The sequence below is a fragment of the Macaca mulatta genome, chromosome 8 (assembly GCF_049350105.2).
Source record: "Macaca mulatta isolate MMU2019108-1 chromosome 8, T2T-MMU8v2.0, whole genome shotgun sequence".
In the NCBI taxonomy this organism is placed as follows: Eukaryota; Metazoa; Chordata; class Mammalia; order Primates; family Cercopithecidae; genus Macaca; species Macaca mulatta.
The window spans coordinates 79,290,020-79,316,512 of NC_133413.1; the positions used below are offsets into that span (position 1 = coordinate 79,290,020).

Sequence of the window (26,493 nt, forward strand, 5' to 3'; positions counted from 1 at the left end):
CTGAGGTGATGGAATGCTCCATAAGATGTTATTAAGGAAGAGCTCACAGAGGCAACTCTCCAAGAAAATGAAACAGAATTGAAAATGGTCTTGTAAAATTCCACTTGGGGTGGCGATGTTTTGTGACTTGAAGTGTAAGGGATGAGAACAGCATGTGAATTCCAAGAAAGCAGCACAGAATGGAAAATGGATTTACAATGTGTCAGACAGGGAGGCAACATCTTGCGGCGTGTGGCTTGCATCTCAGCGATGGGAAAGGTATGTCATGTGCCTGCTCCTCCCTGTGGCACACCACAAGGGAGGGTGAGTTGGCAACCACGGCCAACATACATCAACAGCAATTTTAGTATATGGCCAGCAAGGGTCTTCTTTTGAATTTGTCTCCAAATTTGATTCTTTTATTATTTCTTCCAAAGGGCTGAGCATGAGACAGAAATAAAGGAAGTTTGGAGGGGAGATGAAGAGGATAGCTATGAAACTTAATGTCATTTCAGATTAACCATATTGTTTTTAGAACTTTGACAAATGTGACTGGTGTAATGATATATTTTTTACTTTATGAGCATTAGTTGGTTAAAATTTGCTTCATTAAGAATGTTGCATGATGCACTGAAAATCTCAATATTAATAACACAAAGTTCAGCTATATCTTTTATAAATATTAGTTTGATTTTTTCACAAGAGAGCAACATTTAAAATCCATGTGGAGATGACAGAGAGGAAGGGAAGTCAAGTAGAAAGGGCATCAAATGGAGGAAAATTGAAGCAAAAGAGGTCTGCAGAATTAAGGGTTAGTGAAGGAAGAGTAGTGTCAGAGCTCAGGACTTAAGCAAATACAAAGACAAAAGACAAGGAAAGAAAGGAATGCGAGAGTGGAAGATGTCCACCATCCAAATCTTGTTCCATTTGAAATCTAAGAAAAAATAAACCAAAAATAAATCCTGAACTGAAATCCACTAATATGTCAATTTAGTTTTGTGCATTTGTGTTGTATGTAAAGTAAACTGACTTCAGACAGAATCAACTTTACTAATGACAAATTTAGAGTATGGATGCAGAAAAGTTAACTGCTAAAATAGGGACTATAGCAATTAGTACATAATACATTTATCTCTCCAAATGGCTTTTTTGAGTTAGCATATGATGTAACCCAATGCAGAAGAACTTATCAAAATGAGCTCAATTAATATTTGTGGTTTGGATCAAGAATCAATATATCACCTATTATGATACAAGGTTCGGTTATTAGGTTTATAGCCAAAACTCATGAGCAGCCAACACATTCATGAAGGACACATAGGAAGTTCTCAACATGGGATCTTATTTATTAACACAGGGGCTGTAGGAGTAGGAACATTCTATTAAATAGGGTCAGCAACTAGTTTAGAAACTAAAAAGAATGAATATGTTCGATGTATCATTTATAGTGACTGAAGAAATGCTTTCTGTAATATATGGTACCTAACAGGGCTAGCAAAAATTCCATAAGTAAAATGCTGGGATGAGAAAAGCTTTTCAAAAAGACTGACTTACTCTCAAGAAATATTAAATATATAAGGTTTTTTATCCAGAGAAGTGGCCTGGGAGAACTCGAATTGAATAAATATACTTTAAAATGGTAATTAAAATGGTGAGCTTTTGCGAGATTTTGCAGTGTTTTTTATATTTGAAAAAATTACACATTTTTACCCATCATCTTACAATAATCAATAATTTACATAATCCTAGTCTTTTAGGTTAACCAGTCTCTCCTCATGACTACCTAGGTCCCATCCTTGCCTTCTCCAGGTCGACACTCTGAACATTCTGCCTGCTTTCCTCACTCTGATTTCCAGTTGTATTCCTGAACCCTTCCACCCTCTGTGCTGGTCTCCTTTCCATGGCCTTCTCCTAGTACCCCTCCAATCTGGTCCCTGAGACAACAACTCCTCCTCTGACATTATCTCTAGATTTTTGTGTTGCTTACAAGGTGTTGCTCTTCAATTAAAGGTATTACTGGGCTTTCAGTTACACCAGGCCAGGCATAACCCTCCCCTGACATGAGTTCACATGCCAGGAATTTCTGTGATGTTTATGAAAGAGAATTGTTCACAGTCTCTAACCTCTGTCTGTCAAACCTTCACAGGGTGACAAAAGTTACAGGAAACAAACTGTATACAATATAATCTTTTGTATTTGTGGTGTGTGAAAACTAAGAATAATAAAGATGCACTCTGATGCAGAAACCCAATTTTGGGGAGTGTTTGGATTTGAATTTGCTAGAACTGGTATTTTCTTCCACATTGGAAGAAGAAAACCACTCCCAGATGTCTTTATTTTTCTGACTAATGGAAGAGCCTTCAGAATTTAAATAATGAGGGGTTCAATTAGCAGAAGTCTTGTGATTCATTTGCAATCTAAGCAAACAAATTCTAGTCTACAAATTTTTACAAAAGTTTGTGGTCATCCTGTGTTTGTCTATTGAGTTTGGCTATTGTTGGTTACATTCAAATAAATTAAAAAGGAACTGGTAAGTAACAAGAAAATCTTGGAAAGTTTTTTACACTTTTCAGTTAACAAGAGAAGACATGGAATAGATGTAAATTTAAATTTATATAAACATGTTCCCTAATTTAATTGGTCTAATCACTTTCTTTATTGATCTCATGTGGTCAAGAAGAGTAAATATTCTATTCACTCTTACGTTATTAAAATGGAAAATTTCGACGCAGTACTTAAATTCCACCAGACCCTCTTTTTCCAAATGCAATTCTAACTTAAATTGTTTTTAAACTAAGGTTAACCTAAAAAGTTAAAACCTATAATTTCTGACATGTATTTTGTTCCTATTACTTATAAACTTGATTATTTATGAACTTGAAGTTGTACTATTCTGAAGTGCTAAAGAAGAATGCTAAATTCATATTTAAGGTATGATGGTAAAAATAGAGAACCAACAGAAACATGGCCTGGACATCTTTCCTTCATCTTTCAACCAGAATATGTCTCAACAAAGTGAATTATGTTTCGTTCTCCTTTTTTTTCTTTTCCCCTTTTTAGGAACTATAGCTGTCTCACATAACAAAAATGTTTTCATACACGTTTTATTTAAGCTTGTCTAAGTCCTGATCTGTTTTCTTAACATTTGCTTTATTTTTAATGATTCGCTCAGAATATATAACATCTGCTTAAAACCTTTGACCAAACCAGCTTTATCGATATAAATCAACAAACCAATTGCAATGTAGGGAAAAACTGCCATAAAATACTTGTGTAACCCATCACTGAATCACTGTGAAGGGACTAATGTTTGGAAAGCTTTTAATTTTAGTTATAAAGTTTCTTGAAACAGATGTGAAAATTCACTCATCTCCCACATTGTCTAGTTCAAGCAGCTGCAAATTATTTCATGGATTACATTTGAAAGAACGTCCTGAGATTATTTCATCTAGGCAGCTGTTATTTCCTTAAATTAAATCAAAACAACATTTTTTGTTTGATTAATTCTTGGTTACTTGCTAGTGTGTAAAGATGAAAACTCATGTCTTTGGTCATAAATTAGTTTATTTTCCTCAGTAGTGTTCCAGTAACTCAGAAGCTACAACACACTTTTAAAGGGTACCTTTAAAAACAAATTACTGCTTTGATCTTCCTAGTGCGAAAAGAAAAAAAAAAATGTAGTACTCTCTTCTTTGTAAGTTCTTAAATATAACATTCATATAATGCACACATTTTACTTGTAAAAACAGTTAGAGGCAAGGAGTGTCACTGCTCAGCTTTAACTACTGGGATGATAATTGTTCCAGGTTTTCTCAGTCAGATGGTCTATAGTTCCATTCCAGACTCCTTCACTAGATCCAGACTTGTCCCTCTGAGTGTCTACCAGACGTCCATATGTATATCTTGAAGATAGCTCTATCTCAGCATGCATGAAACCAAAAGCACTATCTCTTCCTGTATTCCCTAAAAGTGGTAAGATAAAGAAACCTGTTCAGATGGCACATTCAGTTGTTCACTGCATCCTACTGAATCTTCCTCTGAAATTATGTTTCAATACATTTCTTTCTCTTCTTACTCCTAGTTCCTGCTTCCCGCCACATCTCCCTTTTACAGTTTTTAAAATTTTTCCAGTGGCTGTTAAGTGCAACAAGTATATTCCTTCAAAAACTAATATTCCAAAAGTCAATCCTATGTAAAGATCAATTTATCAGGTGATCAATTAATTAATTACCAAATTATACAAAATGTTAACGTCAACAAATATCAATGAATGCCTAGTCTGTGCTAGACACACTTCTAAGAAACTGAGATTATAATAATAAATGAGAAAGATCAAATTTCTATTCTAAGGTGTCAGAAAAGAAAAATATTTTAAAATAAATGTAATAGGTGTGTGTGTATATATGTGTCTGTATGTAAATGTGTGTTTATGTTTAAGTTCGTGTATATGTGTGTAAGTGTGTATGTGTGTACAAAGTGAAGTAATGATAAGGGCTTTACGAAGAAAATAGAGCCAGATAAGAGTATAGCAAATAATTTTAAAATATTCTTTTGAATAGAATCAATGAATATGATTGCATTTACCTCATGAATATTATTCTTAAATATAGTCAATGAACATATTCTTTATATCAATTTAAGGAATATTTATTTAGTATAAAGCAATAGAACATAGGAGAGTTTATTTTAAAATATAATTTTTATTAATATGTTCATGACATATATTCTAAAATAGCACTGTCCAATAGAAAAATAATGAGTTACAAATTGAAATATAATTGAAACAATGTAGTAATTTTAAATTTTCTAGTACTCACATTAAAAAAGGAAAAATAAACAGGTAAAATTAATTTTAATAGCACATTTAAACTGATATATCCATAATATTATCATTTCAACATGTAGTCAATAGAAAAGTTATAAATTAGATATTTGCATTATTTTCTTTGTACTATTTTTTTGAAATTCTGTGTATATTTAACTCTTCCAGCATAACTCAATTCAGACTAGCTGCATTTCGAGCACTCAATAATAACATGTAGCTAGTGACTCATGAATTCAACAGTATAGTTCTACAGTATATTGAATATATTCACTATATAAACTATATCCATGATATTTAGTTGAATGTATAATTGTATAATCTTACATATGAATATCTTAATAAGAAATGCACTTATAGTTATGAGTAATATATTTATTAATTCATTCACTGAATATTTTAGTTGAATATATTCATGTCATTGAGGAATATTTTATAGTGGTTATATTATTCATAATATTGACTATATTCCAAAAAAGTCCTACAATTAATATTTTATAAATTTAGCAAATTATTTATTTAATTGGTTTTTAATAAATATACCTACAATTATCTTTGTTTTTTTTTGGTTTTTTTTGCAGACAGAGTCTCACTCTGTCTCCCAGGCTGGAGTGCAGTGGCACAATCAGAGCCCACTGCAGACTCAACCTCCTGTTGGGCTCAAGAGATCCTCCCACCTCAGCCTCCTGAGTAGTTGGGACCACAGGCATGCCCCAACATGCCCAGCTATTTTTTTTTTTTTTTTAAAGACAGGGCCCCAGCCAGGGTTCGTGGCTCATGCCTGTAATCCCAGCACTTTGAGAGGCTGAAGCGGGCAGATTACTTGACGTCTGGAGTTGGAGACCAGGCAGGCCAACATAGTGAAACCCCATCTCTAGTAAAAATACAAAAATTAGCCAGGCATGGTGGTGGCATGCACCTGTAGTCCCAGCTAATTAGGAGGCTGATGCAGGAGAATCACTTGAACCTGGGAGGTGGAGGTTGCAGTGAGCCAAGATTGTGCCACTGCACTCCAGCCTGGGCAACAGAGCAGGACTCTGTCTCAAAAATAAAAATAAATAAGTAAATAAAGACAACACTCCACTATGTTGCCAAGCTTGTCTCAAACTTCTAGGCTCAAGTGATCCTCCTACCTTGACCTCCAGCCAAAAGTGTTGGGATTAAGGCACAAGCCACTGTGCCTAGCCAGTTATCTTTCTGAAACACAGAATTGATACCTTCCTACATGATTATTATAATAATGTCATAATTATTATAATTATTGATTATCTCCCTTTATCATCTGAGACTAAACTCTGTTTTAATATTCCATTCCACTATCCCTATACATCTCAGGCTACAGTCATATTAGCTGCATAACATTTCAGAAAGTACTATTGATATGGTTTGGCTCTGTGTCCCCACCCGTATCTCATCTTGAATTGTAATCCCCATGTGTCGAGGGAAGGATCTGGTGGGAGGTGATTAAATCATGGGGGTGGTTTACCCCATGCTGTTCTGAGAGTGAGGGAGTTCTCTTGAGATCTGATGGTTTAAAGGTGTTTGGAAGTTCCCTCCTTGCTCTCTCTCTCTCCTGCCACTATGGGACTATGTAAGATGTGTTTTGCTTCCCCTTCACCTTCTGCCATGATTGTAAGTTTCTTGAGACCTCCTCAGCTATGCGGAGCTGTGAGTCAATTAGACCTCTTTCCTTTGTAAAGTGCCTAGTCTCGGGAAGTTTTTTATGCAGTGTGAAAAAGGGCCAATACATAAAATTGGTACCAGGAGTGAGTTACTGCCTAAAGATACCTAAAAATGTGGAAGCAACTTTGGAACTGGATAATGGGCAGAGGTTGGAACAGTTTGGAGGGCTCAGAAGACAGGAAGATGTGGGAAAGTTTGGAACTTCCTAGAGACTTGCTGAATAGTTTTGACCAAAATTATGATGGTGATATGGACAACAAAGTCCAGGCTGAGGTGGTGTCAGATTGAGATGAGGAACTTTTTGGGAAATGGAGCAGAGGTCACTCTTGTTATGTCTTAGCGAAGAGACTGCTGGCATTTTGTCCTGCCCTAGAGATTTGTGGAACTTTGGAGTTGAGAAAGATGATTTAGGGTTTCTGGCAGAAGAAATTTATAAGCAGCAAAGCATTCAAGAGGTGACCTGGCTTTTGGTAAAAGTTTACACCCATATTCATTCACAAAGAAAAGATCAGAAATTGGAACTTACATTTAAAAGGGAAGCAGAGAGTAAAAGTTTGAAAAATTTGCAGCCTGACCATGCAGTAAAAAATAAAAACCCATTTTCTGGCAATAAATTCAAGCTGGTTGCAGATATTTGCATAAGTAATGAGGAGCCCAATGTTAATGGCAAAGACAATGAGCAAAGTATCTCCAAGGCATGTCAGAGATCTTCATAGCAGCCCCTCCCATCACAGGCCTGGCAGCCTAGTAGGGAAAAATGGTTTTGTTGGTCAGGCCAGGGCCCTGCACCTCTGTTCAGCCTTGGGACATTGCACCCTGCGTCCCAGCCACTCTAGTTCCAGCCATGGCTAAAAGGGGCCAAGGTACAGTTCAGACCATGGCTTAAGAGGATGCAATCCCCAAGTCTTGCAGCTTCCACGTGGTGTTGAGCCTACTGCTGTGCAAAAGACAAGAGTTCAGCTTTGGGAGCCTCCACCTAGATTGCAGAGAAAGTATGGAGGTGCCTGAATGTCCAGGCAGAAGTCTGCTGCAGGGCAGAGCCCTCTCAAGGAGAACCTCTGCTACAGCAGTGCAGGTGTTGGCTGTTGCTACCCAGAAGTTAGAAAACTGCAGGAAATTTCTTCAGAGTTCATAAATCTTTTGTAATGTTAATAGAAGTATAGAGATTAAAAAAATAATCAACCAACAGCCCTTATACCTATAAAGTTCACCCAACTGGAGCTGCTGCTAGAGGAAAATGAGTGTTTCTCCTCTCTTCTACCTGTTAAATCTAGTTACTGCAGCTGCTTGACAAATCCTAAACTTTATGTGGCAAACTAGGTAGTAAAAGAGTATAAGCAATGCAATTCTTAGTTTTCTAGTCTTCCAATACAGGGGGGCATGGAAGCTAGTAAGCATAGGGGCAAGTGCTAAAAGACAATAGCTGGCATTTTACCCCCAACCTCAGTTGCTTTCTTATATATTTCATATAACAGTTAAAACATTTATTTTTCTTCTGGGATGGGGTTGATCACATAATATTATAGTTATCTATCTTCTTAACATTCTTCTCCCACTTACTAGACAGTTCAATTTCAAAGCATCTAAACAGGGCAAGTATATTTTTTAAAATTTCCGTCAGTTGATTTGTATATTATCCTTCTTAACTACTGTTATCTTAAGAATCACAGACTTCTTTGTTGTGGAAACTATTCCTAATTGCTTCTAAGAAATTTCTAGTTTACCAAATTTCTTTTTAACAGACTAAATTTTTATCTACTTGCAATCAAAGATGGTATATCTCCCATATCTATGGCACTGGGCTGGATATTGTAGAGAATATTTTGGAGAATATCTTAGGAAAGAAGCCCCCAAATAGGAAGGAAGAAAGATAGAGTAGAAGAAAGAGAGGAAGAAAGAAAAAAGAAGGAAGAAAAGGCAGAAAGGTTCTGATACTTTAGGAGAGGCAGTACTTTACTACTTCCCTTCTAGGTGGTTTTTTGTTTTTTGTTTTTTGTTTTTGTTTTTGTTTTTGTTTTGTTTTGTTTTTGGCTGAGCCTGAGAATTAAATTGACACAATAGAAATTAAAAGAAGAAAATCCTATGAATTTATTTAATACCAAAACAGTTTTACATGGCAGGGGAGCCCTCAAAAGGAAATGAAGATCCAAAAACAGAGTCAATCACTTACATACTGAATCAAACAAAGAATAGTAAATTGTGAAGAATCTAATAAATAATATGGGAAGGCTTACAGGTTGAGATATTTTAAAAGATCTGTACAGAATTCTCTCCATCTCAATTTTTTTGTACTTGATGATAAGAAGTTGCTTTTCTTGTAGTATAAGGTGGATATCTTTCACATAGGAATTTCATTTTTTGTGTTTTTAAGAAACAGAATGAAGGTCAGAGTAATTTTCTTGCACCTGCTGTATTTCAAATGCCTTTAACTCAAAATAGTCAACATGCCAGAATGGCATATTTTTACCTCCTTCAATACCATTGGTATTCAAGGATTCTCAGTTTTCTACGTCTAGGATATGTTCCTGGTATTTCCTCCCTTAAGCAGTATTAAAAAGTCCTTGGACAGAATCTTACTTAATTTGTTTTTCTCCCTTTCCATTTTCATAAACTTTCCTAAGTTTAGGCATTTTGGGGGTTTTACTTCCCTTAATTATTTAATCGTAGACACCTGCTCCCTTAAATAATGTTGTTAAGGAAATGGAGCTAGTGAGACCTAGATTTGTATTTTATTTTATTTTTGTTCTTTGTAAACTTAGCATAGATTGTTAGTATCCTCCCATGACCAAACCAAGTTTTTTTATGGTTCTGTCACCCTTTAGAGCTTGGTAAGTATTCAGTAGTTATTAGGAGCTCATTGATCATCTTTAAAATAATGAATATTTGTAAAGAAAGAAAAAAATGATTGGATATTTTTCAGAGTGAGGCCTCTTCTAAGACTGCAGGAGCCAATTTCACTGCCATTGCCACAGTCACATCTGACACTACAAGAACCACAGCAGTTGTTGAAGCAGTTTCAGCTTACAGCACTCTGAAGTCTCCAGTGAACCAGCAAATGAATTCCAGAAGGCTTCTGACTCTAGGGTTCTCTGTTCTCCCACACTGTGACAGTTATTCTGAACTGGAAAAAAGAGGTGCTATCCAGATGGGGTGTGAGGAGCTGCTAGGAAATCTTCAAAAAGTCTCATTAAATACATTCAAATTTGCACATGAAAGGAGAGTTCTGGCAGGGAGCTTTACTGTTCATCAAAATGCAGTCATAAATTCATGTCTTATTACCTTCTCTACATATGTCAGACAATCTAAAAATGCTTAGATAATTGCCATGGAGCTCCATACCACGATTCTGTATCTTATTAGTAGAAAAATGGTACAGAAGCAAGCAGATAGTTGATGATTTTGGCCTTTGAACATATCCTTAAAGGTAATGAGGGGCCAGCATGTCTGGGCTCCCCAGCCCAGAATTAACCACATAATTTCTTCATATCAGCATGAAACACGTTAATAAGTCAATGTGGTGTGCTTTGTGGCTCCAAGATAAAAATCAAGAAAGCAACTTTTAGTTCTAAGTCATAACAAAATGGCCCCCAAAAGGTGATTGCTTCATTTAAACAAACACTCTTCTTTTACATAATCAATGTCTTCTTTTTAACTGATGTATCCTAAATCATAGAAGTATGATGAGAATGTATGGGAAGCTTAGATTTGAATTAAACCATTTAGCACAATGCTTCTGCAAAACTCTAATTTGCCCACTATCAACAATTATTCGGCCTCTGCTTTTAACGTTTCCAGGAATGTGGTGATCACATCTCCTACACAGCACTGTACAGTATGCCTTTGAGCAACTGTAAATGTTAAAATGTTGTTATATTGATGAGAAACACACTCTCCTCTTATACACATTTCTTCTCTGCCTCACAGGGGGAACTCTAATATCTCTCTTCTCTATGACAAACCTTTAGATATTTGAAGGTTGCCATTGTGGAAATAAATGAAGACTACACAAATGAAAACAAGCAGAGAATATTTATCTATTTATTCAGAGCTGGTTATAGCATGGGAGTCAGCCACTATCACTTGCATTTACCAGAGACCCAAAGGCATACAGGGGAGTAGGAAAACTTTATAATAATAATTTTTAAAGGGAAGGCTTTGAATATGTTCTGATTGGAAGTTGTTGGCATGGGAAAACTGAAGAAGGGCTAACTAGAAACAGACTATCTTATGCAGTTGGTTTTGCGAGCACATTTAGCTTTCTTCAGTTGGTTCTGAGTTGGAAATAGGGGTGAAACGAGGGAAACTGATATTTATTTATGAAGTCCTGAATGTTTTGAGCCAATGGCTGCAGAGGTTGTGGGTCAGCGTTCTAATGCTGCATATGATCTGGCTCAGCGCAGTGGCTCACACCTGTAATCCCAGCACTTTGGGAGGCCGAGGCGGGCAGATCACAAAGTCAGGAGATCAAGACCATCCCAGCTAACACAGTGAAACCCTGCCTCTACTAAAAAAAATAGAAAAAATTATGCAGGCATGGTGGTATGTGCTTGTAATCCCAGCTACTCAGAAGGCTGAGGCAGGAGAATTGCTTGAACCTGAGAGGAGGAGGTTGCAGTGAGCCGAGATCGCACCACTGCACTCTTACCTGGGTGACAGAGCAAGACTCTCTCTCAATAAAAATAAATAAATAAATAAAAATAAAAGATCCACCTATTATCTGCATGTATATTTAATCTCCCCTCCTTTGGTCACTCTCTTTTTTTGGCAAAAGGATGTTGGTTAAAAGGTAAAGTGAGGGATCCAGAGCTTCACTGCTTGATGATTGTTCACTTGTATCCTTAGTCAATTGTATCACGAGATCTTCTTAATCTTTTTTGTTGCCTCATCATTGCGATCATTTGATGAGAGAGTGGCCACATACAAGCATTTAAGACTCTATATGGAATTCAGTGTACCAGCATCATGGACACTATGATAAAAACAAAAACAATTTAAGTCAATTTAATATTGACCTGGTTCTTCAGTGCCAATGGGGTGACTGACTTGGTTCTTCAGAACCAAGAACTTGAATTGTCCAACCCAGTCTAGAAGAATAAATCTCACAGGTCATGAGGACCAAAATTAGAGAACCAAGTAGTCTTTTGTCAAGCTGACATGTAGACTTTTCTACCATACCTGTTTCACTGATCCAAGTATAGCAAGAAGTATCAGCAATGGTATAGATACCACCATGACTAGTGAAAAAAAAAATCCAGAAGAATTCGATTGTTCAACTCTCTTGCCAACAGTTGAGATGGATCTGTATTCCATCTAGGGTAGAGGTAGTATCACTTATAGTTTCTGCCACCATTAGTGATACATGTCTTGCAGTCTTCTGTTTGCATGGTTCCTATTGCTGGAAACTGCTTTGGTTGTTTGTATAAACAATGAATCAGTAACTCCTCCAAGTAAAGTGCCTGAATCCTAAAGGACAGCCTCATTTAGGAGCTTGCATCAGAGTTAAAATTTCCAGCCTTGGTGATCTATAGAATTAGGGTGTCTGTGTACTGGTAAGATTTGTAATGTTATTTTTATAGTGCATGACGTATGTGTGCATAAAGCAAGCAGGACTAGCTATCTAGATGCAAGGAAATTAGTATCTGGTAGGAACACACATGGATCCAGAAAAAAGAAATTATTCATGACCTGAGGTTGGGATCAAGGCTGTTCATTAGTTGGGTTACACATGTGAATCTCTATTAGTCTCTTTCAAGTGACAAATAATTGGTTCCTCTTCCTATGAAGGTTGTTGAATTCAAATTTATAATTACATAGATTCTAACTAATCGATTATAATAATAGGGTTTGTGTGTGTGTGTGTGTGTGTGTGTGTGTGTGTGTGAAAGGGACATTAGCAAAATCACAGGTTGATTTATCCATGTAAGTTCAAGTGGAAATGCCATTGGATTTAATTCCCTGTGGTCTCATTTGATGAGACTGAAATTTTCCAAGGGTTTTTGATTATGGTAGTTTCGTGAGGGATAGCATATCCAGCAATCAATGAGCTTGAAGGTTACTATTTAAGATAATCCAAGATTAGTGTTAGAAAATGATTATGCTCTGATAGGAAATTTTAATAAGAATAAAATGAAGGAGAAAAAGAGTCATGGTGGGTGGGTGACTATTAGGGGTCTTTAGAAAATGAGAAGAATGATTGTAATTAAGTAGATAAAAAACAAAATGGCAATTACACCAGAGATCTTGATCCAATATTGTGGGGAGAAGCTGTCTACTCTCTGAGGTCATTATCTCCCTCTGAAGGTCTTGAGTCAGCTGTCTACTCTGAAGATTTAAGATTGTTACCAGTTTATCTGTATCATGATGAGTCATTTCATGGAGGAATTTAACTAGTATTCATTTGAAGCCATCTGGTTCCACCAAAAATGCCACAGATTATCGGAGCAAAGCTAGAACTGGTTTTTGTTTGTTTATTTTATTTATTTATTTATTTTTTCAGAATCAGGGGCTAAATGTTGATATTTTATAATGGTGTCTTATAATTACTCCAGAGATTTATTCTCTAAAATTTTAGATAGGTTCATAACCTTGATTAAGGCTGCCTCTTTAGCAAAATAATCTGTTAGAACGTTTCTTTTAGCTTCTATATTGTTTATATTTTCATTAGCTTGGATCTTTGTAATGACTACATCTGTATGGAACAGGAGTGTATCTAAAAGTGTTTTAAACATCTTCTCTGTTTGATGGAGGTTCTAGCAGAGTTAGAAAACCCTTTGTTTCCAGAGCACCCCAAAGTCATGTATTTTTTAAAAAATTGTACCTGTATATATATTACTCTGAGGTCTTTGTCCAGTTAACGAATTCAAGTACGTACAATATTTCCGCCATCTGGACTAATTTTACCTCCGATAGAGGACTATATCTCACAGACACATAAATTAGTGGTAGCATACTCTGCTTGATAACCTCTAGTTTCAAGTTTTGAAATATGATCCAGCAACAAATAATATTTGGTCAGGGTTTTCAATGGCAGTTCTTAAAAATACTGAAGTGCAGAAAGTTTCCTGAGGTAAGAAAATCACGGGTTCACTTCTTCTGGTAGGGGCAGGAGAGTAGCAAAAATAGGGTGTTCTAGTGGAACAGTAATGTGAGAAGGAGAGAGTAACAATCTCTCATGAGTGTTTAATGCTGGTTGAAAAGTGTTGTGTGTTCAGAGGCAGTAGTAATGTCTGTATTGCATGAGGAACCATGAGATCAAGAGGAGAGTCTGTAATTAGCTCTGCAGAAGCACCAGGTTTTGAATTGGCACCTAGGCTCTTAAACAAGAGGACTAAGCCTTGGTAACCAGGTCAAGGTGATAAGTTTTTGATGATTCTTATGAAGTTGAGTTAAAACCCTAAGTGCTTATGCACAAGTAGACAACAAGGCTTTCACTTGGGATGCCTATGGAAGAAATCTGTTGACAAGCCTTCCTCAGATTCCAGAAGGCCGGTTCTTGATTTAGACTGAGTTGTTACCATCTCAGGATCAATTTATTTGACCCTCGTTTGTAATATCCGATTAAAACATGCAATCCTCCTGATTGTTTTTTGAGGGATCTAGGATGTTTTTATGATCTTTAGTCATCAGAAGACAGTGATTTTCCTCCTCACATACATTATGCCTTCAATAATGAATTAGATTTTTGTAAAAATTATGATTTATCTTTTGAAACTTTATATATCTTTAGTGCTAAAGCTGAGAGCAAGTAATTGGAATCTTTTTTACAAGCTTCCTTGTTCTCTGAATGAAGTGGGAGATCATATACATATTGTAACATAGCTGAATCTCAAGAGAAAATTTAGGTCTTTTCATTTTTGATTGAGGACCTGGGAAAAATAGAAGTGGGCTTCAGTAAACCTTTGGGGCATGACTATTCAGGTTTACTGTTGTCCTCCCCAGGTGAAGGTAGAAAGCAAACATTGAGAGTGAAAAAGGGGAAGATGTCAGTTATATTTTGATTGGAGGTTGTTGATGGGGAAGCTGGAAGCAGACTAATTAGAAGCAGAGGATTTATGCAATTGGTTTTGAAACATATTTGGTTTTGTGTGGTTGGTTCTGAGTTGAGAACAAAGTTAAAAAATAGGAGAGCTGGCAGTCATTGACCAAGTCCTGACCATTTGGGGCTGATTGCTGCAGAGGTTATAGTTTGGCTTACCCGGTGGGTATGGCAGAGGTTGTGTGTCAGTGGTCTGTGGTCATAAGTGCTCTGCCCACTCTCCATATATTCAGTCTCTCACCGTTTTGTCTCTTGTAAATCTTCACATATAATTTGTCTCCAACTACGTCTAGAAATAATTTGAAAAATAATTGATATATGTAGTTAGATTTTTGCAAAGGGGATATATATTGTTTTGCTTAACAAACTAATGGCAGATACTTGAAAACATGAATTTTTCTCCTTAATTCCACTAGAGTTAATTTTTTTTCTCTGTAATTGTTTGTGTTGTTACAGAGGATCTTAATGATTTAAGAATGGAGGGAGTAACAACCCTGGTACCTTCTGGGAGCAAATTTAACCAAGGCCGTCCTACTTACCCGGCTGAGCCTCAGGCCAAGGTCACACTGAACATCTGTTCAAGGTGTGCCAGGTAAAAGACATAATAGGTATAGTATATATAAATATGATCTTGATTTTTAAAATCTAAGATTTTCATGCAAAGATTGTACTCTTCTGTGTTAAGAACATCTTTTCATTCCAGTGATCTTTTGTGCTAATATTGGCAAGGGAGTTAGTTATGCAGTTTATCCTGTGCCCAATGCCACTCACACCAACAATGAATCAAAGAGTTTAGATTGTCTTCACTTCACAGCTTGAGACTATTTTATGTCTTCTGTCTCTGAATTTCATTCTCTGTCCGCCATTCTGTTCTCTTTCAAAGAAAATTTAAGGGCTCTGAACATTCAAAGCCACTTTTAAAGCACCTGCATGGAGGAAGAGTTTGGCCAGGTACAGTTTAAGATCTGATATTATTGACCTCTTAACCTGCCCCTCATCCTGTTCACCTCCTGGAAAGAATTTAATCAGCTTGACGCTTTTCAGTTTTGGCAGCTGGAAGCAATCTTTGCATATACTGTATGTGGCCAAAGAAGTAGCTTGTAGTTACTGCCAAGTCAGCTCCCAGTGCTGGTCTAGCAGAAACTCACCAAATAGCTAGAATTCATTCTTTTGTAGGAACTAAATCTCATTTGCAAAGAGGCTTTTAAGCCTCTTTAAATGATAAAACAAGCCTTCTAACCCTTATGTAAATGGTCCAGATTAGCAAGAACAATGTACTGGCTGGCCAAATTTATCTCCTTTTCTTTATGTCTAGCTGCTCTATTGTACTGTTTGAGAGGAGATTAACTGCTTGGATATAGGGAGGGAGGAAAGTGTAGGAAAATCAAACCAGATTTTTGTAGCTTTTTCTCTTTTGCTTTACCCCTTTGGAAGTTTTTTTAATTTTCACAGGCTTAGAAAAATAGAAAGGACAGCTCTTAGAAAATCAGGGATGTTATTTGAGGCCATTAAGAGAAATGGCATAGCATAGTGAAAACAGCAACGGAAACATTGCTTCAGACAGTAATATTTGGTGGTTGACTTTTTTTTGTAGGGCTGTGAAGAGAACTTCTAATATTTATGTGATGATATTTAAGCATCCTGAGTGAACACAGTCATTGGTGGATGAATTGTATGACATTTTGCTATAAACTTTGTAGTATAGTTGTACATTTACATTATGACTGGAGAGGGGTTGATGCTTGGTTCATGTCGTTTGTAGTAGACTGGGATATGAGGTGTTTGTTTTTTCAAAACGGAAAGTTTATAAAAAATGTTTTTCTAATATATTGAGGATTTGAACTGCAAAAGGACCAAGCACATTTGTAGCCCTAAATTATCATTCAGCTTGCCAATGATAAACTGTAAATCATAAACAACCTGCATTTAAAGTCAGAATATAACAGAATTTTTCAACAAACATTCAATGGAATAATAGTTGGTGGCATGTACTACATTCTTGCTATAAACCACATACTATTCTAAAGACATTAAGTGTGTAAACTGATTTAATTTGCAGATAATTCTCAGAGTTAATTACTATTACTATACCCATTTTATAGATAAGAAAACTGAGGCATGTATTGATTGAATAACTTGTCCAGAGTAATACAACCAATAGGTAGAAAAACACAGTTTGAAACTTAGGCAACATAAGTTGACAGTCTACCTACTAGTCATTCTGCTTTATTGGTAAGCATCAAGCTATTGTCTGAAGGTGAAGATGGAGGCCTCAAATAGATAAAAACAATAAGATAGAAAGTGATTTAGTTGTTTGAAATGATGAAAGTTCATGACTGTTTTGATGGAGAATAAGGCATTGTTTTACTTTCAAAAGCAAAGGAGAAATATATTGATTCAGATAAATGTGGTAAACAGTATGGAAGAAGATTCTAGACTATTCATTTTAGAGCAGCTACTATAGCTAGAATTTAAAGAAGGAAAAACAAATATCAGTTGTCAAGAACTATAGAGAATCTGAGATTTTATTGCATTTGGAGCTTTATATTTATAATATATATTTACATATTATATTATGTTTTATGCATACTAGGAAAACTCATGAAACACCTGGGTCAGAGACCAAGGACTTTACTACTTACAGCAATAACAATAACCAGGGTATTAGCATCTTCACTGGTTTCCTGAGCCAGAATTCTCAGAGTAACACAAATAGTGCAAAAGATTATATTATGTAAGAGGAAACTAAACTTAGAAAATGTGACTATTCTGTAAGAGACCGTTAGCACTCCTATGTGTTGCTCCAGGGAGGGCCTCCATCTGTATCCTCCAAGGCTGTGTACTAGATCAGCAGTCCTCAACCATTTTGGCACCAGTGACTGATTTCATGGAAGACAGTTTTTCCATGGATGGTTGATAGGGTGGATTTTGAGATAGAACTGTTCCACTTCAGATCATCAGGCATTAGGTTCGCATATGGAGCATGCAACCTAGATCCCTTCATGCATGGTTCACAATAGGGTTCATGCTCCTGTGAGAATTTATGGCTGATCTGCCAGGAGGCGGAGCTCAGGTGGTAATGCTCCCTTGCCTGCCGCTAACCTCCTGCTGTGCCAGGAGGTTCCTAACAGACCACAGACCAGTACCAGTTCATGGCCTGGGGGTTGGGGATCCCCATGCTATACAAATATTCTTGAACAGATGATCTGAACAAAAAGGCTATTAGTGTCTTTAAACATGAGAGACACATGGAGAACTATGTCCCAGTGCTACTTTGGGTAGATTACTTTTGTCATGCGTTGATGTGATTATCAAAGCTTTCCATCATTAATTCTCCAACACCAATCCATGTCACTGTCCCACCTCTCTTTTTGCAAGTAAGGTATTTAAAATGGTGAGAATTATACTTTCTAAGCAGGGCTGAGCAATTATCAGAGGCACAAGTCATAAGCTGAATCACGGTGGGGAATGTCTGGTTGTATTGTGTGTCCACATAGTACTTTGAAATACCACTTGATTAGTGTCTTAGTCTATTTGGGATGCTATAAAATACCATACAGAAATACCATTAACTGTCTTATAAATGACAAGTATTTATGTCTCCCAGTTCAGGAGACTGAGAAGTCCAAGATCAAAGTGCTGGCTGATTCAGTGTCTGGGGAGGACCTGCTTCCTCATAGACGGCTGTCTTCTCATGGTGTCCTTGCATGGTGGGAGGATGAGCTAGCTTTCTGGGGTCTTTATTATAAGGGCACTAATTCCATTCATGAAGGTTCCATCCTTGTGACCTAATCACCTCCCAAAGTCCCCACCTCCTTATACTACCACACAGGGGGTTATGTTTCAACATATGAATTTGGGAGTGGGCACAAACATTTAGACCATACCAATTAGTTACCAATCTCACATAAAAAATCAGGAATCTACCTTCTCTTAAAAATCAGTGCAGCTTATAACACTGGGTCTATATTCTGGAGAGATATCACAGTAGTAGCTTCCTCCTTCTCTAGACCCTGAGGCCAGCAGTCATCCTCCAGTGCACTTCGGTTGGTCAGCTTAGCTTCATTCATTTACACTATCTGTCTAAAGTCTGGAGGCCTTTGTTTGTAACCTCTGAACTGTAGAAACACCGTGCAAAGGGGTAAAGACTCTCCCTTTTCCTTCTAAGCATTTGATAAGTGAATCTATGAAATAAACGCACAACGGCAGGTTAACAGGAGGAAAGGTCTACAAATTTATTATGAACTAAGCGGCATCACAGGAAAGAACAGTGAATACCCAAAAACCTAGTGAGATTCAGGAGCTTAGATACCCTCTTCATAGGGGAGAGGGTAAGGGGAATGTAGGCAACTTAGGGGAGACAGAATGATTTTGGGGAAAGAAGAATGAGTCTTTGGGACAATCAGTGATAGCTTGTGAGAAGGTTTACCTGGGCATGGTGTCAATTCCTAGCCTCCCTCTCCTGTGATAAAAGTTCATCTTCCTTGGTTAATGAAACTCTCAGGGAGGTGACTGATGGTAATGATGAAGTTCCTTTTGGAGAATCTGTCTTTAGGCAGATGAGGGGAGTTCAAAGCAAGCCTCTTGTTGCATTTGCTGTTTTCTAAGTGCCTTCAGCTCAAACTAATCAGTATACCAAAACAGCATATTTTGGAGTTGCATGTTCTAATCTCCTTCAGCTAGAACTTCAAGGGTAAGCAATGAATCAGGTCTGGAAGAATGCAGGTGAAAGAGCCTGGCCAGGCCAGTGGGAGAAGGATCCAGTGCCAAGAAGATACAGACAGCATTCCAGTGTCTCAGAGTGTCAGGTTATGGGCACGAGTTTAAGGCAAGCAGCCTGTAGTCTTTAGAGCCAGGTAATCCCTCAGAATCCAGAGAGAGTGAGCCAGTCAGAAATTCAGTGCTGTAAATTAGACCAACATGTAGAAAAATGACTGCTTCATTTAGGGAACTGCGCTCATCCTCATTGCTTTCTTTCTCGGCATCTATATTTTGTGGGGAAGAGACAGATGAGAGGAGAATGCAGAATTCATGGAGCAAAACCAGACACTGGATTTTAACCTTGGAATCAGGATTTAATTCCAAACATTGCAGGATTGGAGATAGTGTGGTGCAGATGAGTAAGAAAATTTAGGATAACAAATGTTAAATTATATCACTTTACTTACCGACACCTTTCAAGAGTTTACACAAAGGTAGAATAGAAAGACAATCTGCTTTGGAGTGTGACAAAAGGGATCTGACATCCACACTCTAAATTACCTGGTATGTTATTTTAGGGAAAGCGCTTAAAATCTGGTTCTTTAGCTGGGAAAGGGAGTTCATATAGCCTTGGAGATCATTTCCAAGGGCAACTGGGAAGGCTGGATATGATAACTAGAAAAAACTCAGTTTTCTCTTTTTCTCGCATGCTGGCATAATTACTGTATAAATACTTGAGCAGTTTAAAATGCTTTGAGTCTTTTTCCTCATCTTTTTGAGAAACTCATGTTAAAATGCTAAGATATTGAGGAAAAAAGAGACTCATTTTCCTGACATTGAGTGTTTTCTCTCTGCCTAAGACTTCTCACTGGCCAGGGGAGAAATCTCTGGTCCATCTTTCAGGATTTCTGTGTTCAATGAAACCGTGTAAAGTGGCAATGTTTTTGTTTGTTTTTTCTTGTTGTTGTTGTTTCTTAGAGTTTCAAGGTCAAGAAATCATTTTCTCATAGAACTGTAATAAGTGAGCTTAATGGATGTGTTGTGAAATTGAAATAATACTATAATGCTAAGATATTATCAGCCATCTTGATATAGAATCAATAAGACTCAAGTGATGTTGAGGGTTTCTGCAAAGAGCCCACCAATGACCAAGTTAATGTAAAAAGTGGAATCCACTCCTCAGATTTTTATTTTCGTTAATTTTTTTTTCAAACATTCCACTGGTTGTAAACTACTCATAGGGTTATAGGTGCTCAGATCATGCTACCCCAAATATGGCGCTTTGGCATGTTGGGTACTTTGAACTGAAGGAAACTGGTAGAACCTCAGAGGCAACGTCTCTCTGACTTCTCTCCTCCTCCTGTCTTCTGCCATTCTTTCTTCCTTGAAGCAAGACATAGAAACCAGATTTCCTCTTCCTGGGTCTTTGGGCCTTTATTCCTGGAGGCTCCTGTGTCACCTAAAATTTTAGTTAAATACATTTGTTATGCTTTTCTCTGGTTACCTTGTCTTTTGTTATAGGAGTGTCATCTGTGACCATTATGATGGGTGAGGAAAAGTAGCACATCTTTTGACCCCTACTGTCACATCTTTTGACCCCTACTGTCTTATCAAACAATAAGAGCAATAATTTTAATTTAAATTAATTTTAAATATAATTTAATTTTTTCATTTAATAAATGTTTTAAATAATAATTGTATATATTTAAAATATTGTATATTTATGGGGTACAATATGGTGTTTTGATATATTTTTACTTTATGGAATGATTAAATCAAGTGAGTTAACAAATTCATTACCAATCATACTTTTTTCGTGGTAAAAACACGTAAAATCTACTTTTTTAGTAATTGAAATATACAATGCATTATTATTTATTATAGTCACCGTTTTGTGCAAGAGATCACTGAAACATATGTATTCCTTCTGTCTAACTGAAATTTTATACATTTTGACCAACATATTCCCTTTCTTCATTAGTCTCCTTTCCTCCAGCCTCTGGTAACCACCATTCTATTCTTTACTTCTATGAGTTTGACTTTTTTAGATTTCAAATATAGGTGAGATTGTGCACTATTTGTCTTTCTGTGCCTGACTTATTTAATTCAGCATAATATCCTCCAGGTTCATCTATATTGTTGGCAAATGACAGAATTCTCTTCTTTTTAAAGGTTGAATAATATTCCATTGTGTATATATACCACATTTTGTTTATGCATTGATCCAGTGATGGACACCTGCAGTGGTTCCATAACTTAGCTATTGTGAATAATGCCACAATGAAATTGGGAATGCAGATATCACTGTGGCATACTCTTTTTAATTCTAAAGCTTCTGCACAGCAAAGGCAACACTGAAGAGAGCCAACCCACAGACTGGGAGAAAATATTTGTAAACTGTACTCTGATAAGGGGCTAATATCCAAAATATATAAGGAACTCAAACAACTCAATAACTAGAAAACAAAGAACCCAATTTAAAAATGGGCAAGGGATTGAAATAAACATATCTCAGAAAAAGACATACAAATGGCCAGCAGATAACATGAAAAAATGCTAATCATCACCAATCATCAGGGAAATGCAATTTAAAACCACAAAGAGGTATTGCCTAACACCTGATAGAATGGCTGTCATCAAAAAGATGAAAGACGAAAGATAACAAGTACCAGTGAGGATGTAGAGAAAAGGGAACAATTGTGCACTGTTGGTGGAAAAATAATATAGCCATTATTGAAAAGTGTGGAGCTTCTACTGAAAAGTCAAAATAGAATTACTATATGTTCCAGCAATCCCACTTCTGGGTATATATTTAAAGAATTGAAATCATTATGCCAAAGAAGTATCTGCAAAGAATTCTTCTCATTCAGAACCTGATTGGAAGATGTGATTAGTGATGGGACTGACACATTTTACCGGCAATGACTGAGAGATTTGAGAGAAACACAACCACGAAAGGAACTTCTACTTTTCCAGGCATCAGGGAAAGAGAAATTAGGGCTATGTTAAATAGCTCTGTAGAGTGTTCTGTGCCAAAAAGTGATTAAAGGATCAAGAATATAACACAAGGTTTGTTGTTTAGCATAGTTATAAGAAATAAAGAAAAATAGAAGTTTTTTTCATAAATTTTTCACATGAGGCTAGAAAAGTGCAAAATAGCTTGTGTCTTTAAACTGGAAATCCTGTTACTTTCATATCACTTGACAGCCGTAGTCTGATGTGAACATTGCTGCAATTTGTGTGACTTAAACAGAGAAATGACATTGTTTGGCAAGTGGGAAAATGCATGGCTAATAGATAACTCACCATCAAAATTTATAAAGAATCTAATCCAGAATATCTTGTTTTCCCCCTTAGATCATGAGTGAAGTAAGTCTTTATAAAACAACAATTTTGAGTAAATAGAGCATTGGCTATGAAGGATATAGTAGTGGTTCCTATAATTGTTACAGTTCCTATAATTGTTCCTATAATTGTTTATTTGTTATAAGGTAGATGTTTAAAACAGTCAATGAGTGTCTTGGCTGGACTTACAGAAGATTCCACAAATACAGTTACATATCCTGAAATGATATGGGCAAAACAAGCTGCATTTCTTGCCTAGGAGTCACAGTACAAAGTAAGCTATATCAAAAAAGTAAAGTGTTGGTAGGTCAGTAATGCAAATTGTCAGTAATTATCAGCAAAATTTTTGTGGCTTAAAAAAATTATAATTTGCAAAATTGTGAGCGTTGCCTTAAAATTCTCTATTTAATGTCTTGAATTTTGTTTTAATATAACAGGTAAGATACCAATAACTAGCAGACAACTGCTGATACCAAGGCACTAAATTACTATTTCAATGAAGTTTATAAGCCATTTTTCTGGAAAGACCACCCACTAATTCTGTCTACCCACTGCCATTCTCAGGAGTTAAATCTTGTTTGTGTGGACTCATGCCAGGGCATTCCGGGTGGTAAGATACTATTTGCTTTTGATGGTGCAAGTGTTTGCATTCCTTCATGCTTAACATCAATAGTGCACAAAAAAGGGAGCCGAAAGCCATTTTAAAAGAAATTGGATTATAGAGAACATACACCGATACTGGCTCAGAAACTACAGCATGAGAATCCCAGGAGAAATTTGTTCCTAAATAGCTTGTTGTTTTCTAACTGATTTGTCTCATGTAATTCAACCAAAGATTGTTCTTCATTTCTCCTAAATATCATGGGATTAATATATTGAGTCTAGTTATACGTGGACTTGATAAAGCACAAGTAGATCACTGTTGGTGATAGCTGGAAAAAAAGATGAATGTCAAGTCTTATGAATGTGAATTCATTTCATGTTGTCTATATTATTTATTAGTTGACTTGAGAAAACCTACATAAATAACCATACATTATATTTGGTTTCATTTTGTTTATGATTTTTTTCTTAACTATTTTATACGTTTATATTCAGCAACTTCCCATGGGAAGGAATGGTGAGCAAAACAGACATGAAGGAAAATGGATAAGGACAAAAAAGGATTACTATCACTTGTTTAAATGTTGTAGTTTTTCATAAAGCTGACCTCCCAGTCCTAGAGATGTAAAAGATTCCATTTGAGTCATGTATACAATGCACCATCTACTGCTGTATTTCAAGTGATAGAAACATTTAATTTGAATCCAAATGCATTTATCTAGCACTACTCTGTGTCAGATACTGTGATATGCTCTAGAAATACAAATGAACACCTCTGATTTCTGGGAAGTTATTGTATTCCAGCTACAATTGGACATGCAAACAAATAAGTGCAACCCAAAATGTCAGATGATGATAGTGCCATGGGAGAAAATAAAACATGTTAGAATGGCTACGTCATCCCAGATGTGATTGGTTACAATTTGATGAGAGGGCCGGGCGCGGTGGCTCAAGCCTGTAATCCCAGCACTTTGGGAGGCCGAGACGGGCGGATCACGAGGTCAGGAGATCGAGACCATCCTGGCTAACACGGTGAAACCCTGTCTCTACTAAAAAATACAAAAAAACTAGCCGGGTGAGGTGGCGGGCGCCTGTAGTCCCAGCTACTCAGGAGGCTGAGGCAGGAGAATGGCGTGAACCTGGGAGGCGGAGCTTGCAGTGAGCTGAGATCCGGCCACAGCACTCCAGCCTGGGTGACAGAGCGAGACTCCGTCTCAAAAAAAAAAAAAAAAAACAATTTGATGAGAGCTGTTGCTGTGGAAAAAAAACCTCACCTTCAGAAATATTGGGATACTGCTCCCATTGTTTATTCAAGATCTGCATGAAGGAAGACATGAAAATAACAAATGCCAACCAGAATCTGGGGGCCACATCAATTTCATGGTTTTTCTTTTGCTTGTAAGTCAATGCAAGATTCTCCTTAACCCCACTCATTCTGGTAGCTGTTTTGTGATTCGTAGGGGAGGGAGGGCCTTGTATGCACATGTGTGCACACTCACACACACCATCTCAAAGCCTTTCTTGTTACATGACGAAGAGCTGGTGCTTCAGAGCAAGTGATATCAGGGTTGAAATCTCAGCTTGGCCACTGTACAACGTAGGGAAAAAAAACCCTCTGTAGACTTCAATTTTCTGTATGAACATGGGGATGATAATTTTTGCCTATGGGGTTGTAGTGGAATGGAGTGGTTACCTCAGTTTTTAGCAGAGAATCTACTCTGAAAAAAAGTCTATTTCAAGAGAAAAAACTGGCCATATACATCTCAAAAGAAGTCAAATATACATTTAAATGCAGAGAAGTCACAGTATATTTTAGAAAAAAAAACCAAAAGAAATATTACATTGAAGGTCTGTGAAACAGTCATAAGGGTTGTTTAAGTGAGTAAAATATTAAGAATAATTCTCATTGAGTTTTGACTAAATAAATAGAAGTACTTTTGAAGCACCATCATTTGTCTGAGGTGATACCCGAGGTTCGTTGTCCCATGGCCATGGAATACTAGGACACTGACACACCAGAGAGAGGATCAGAGCAGAAGTTTGTTTAATAGGCAAAAGAAAGAGAAGAGAGGGGTGCAGAGAGGGGTCCCAGAGAAAATGCATTACCAGTTCCTTGGTGAAATGCAGAGGTTTTATAAATGAGCTTGAGGGGGCGGTGTCTGATTTACGTAGGGCACAACAGATTGGTCGGACCAGGTGTGTCATTTGCATACAGCGGGAAGAGGCTGGCCGCCCTACCTTAATCTTTTATTATGCAGATAGGTTCTCTACCTGGCTAGCATCATGTTGCCTGGTTCTTTACTATATATGTGGTGATGAAAGGGAGCCTCCATGTTGAACACACCTGGCTTCTAGGTAGCCCTTTTCTATTAGCACAGCTGCCAGCATTTACCAGTGCGACCTTCCAGCTTGCTTATCTATGTTTGCAGCTCAGTTTTACAGGCTGCTCTTTGTTAGAAAACAAATGGTTTGGGGGCTGCTTTTTGTTAAAAGGAAAGCCTTGCCAATGACCCCTACTATCTGCCTAAATAATGTCTTTCTAGCTCCTCTATCACCTTGATTATAAAGAGGCAGATTTCCTTATCATTCTTCTCCCTATGGATGTACAAATCTATATGTTTACTTTATCTACCTATTCATCCATCCATCTATTCCATAAAACTGTTTCCCAAGACTGTGATGTGAAGGAAACGGATGATGTGAGAGGCAGGAAAAGTGATCTAGGAGTCACAGCAGCCGGCTCAAAAAACAGCAAGAAAGCCTGTTTATGAATCCTGCCATCTGTACTAGTCCACTGGATTTCCAGTTCATACCAGCAGACCTGAGGATATATTTTTGCTTCTCCATTTAGTTCCTCAAGACTTTGCTCGAGGAACTTGGCCAAGTCTTTGCTTGGCCTTCTTCAGGGTAAACTCCTTTTCTCTTCCAGGATTTTTGGACTTCAGAGAATATCTGTGATATGTGGTAGAGAAATTCAGGAAAAGCCTAAGGCCACCCGGAGAATAAGCATCCTACAATTAGGGAATGAAAATAGCATACTGGCAGCTATGAAAAAGAACAAAATCTTTTTCGTCCTTTGCAGCAGCATGGACGAGCTGGAAGCTATTATTCTATGTGAAATAACTAAGAAATAGAAAATAAAATACCACATGTTCTCACTTACAGGTGGGAGCTAAACACTGGGTACACATGGACATAAACATGGAAACAATAAACACTGGGGACTCCAAAAGTGGGGAGGTTTGGGGGGGCTGAGGGATGAAAAATTTCCTATTGGGTACAATAGCCACCATTTGAGTGATGAGTACACTAGAAGCCGAAACCC

General features: G+C 37.1%; 1 protein-coding gene across 1 annotated transcript in view; it reads left to right on the forward strand.

The window, feature by feature from the left end:
* C8H8orf34 (chromosome 8 C8orf34 homolog) overlaps positions 1 to 26,493 on the forward strand; it is a 494,601-nt gene that overhangs the window by 293,879 nt on the left and 174,229 nt on the right. Inside the window, exon 8 of the mRNA XM_015145533.3 lies at positions 14,976 to 15,111. Coding sequence (XP_015001019.2) covers positions 14,976 to 15,111 — 136 coding nt within the window. The remainder of the gene's footprint in view (positions 1 to 14,975; positions 15,112 to 26,493) is intronic.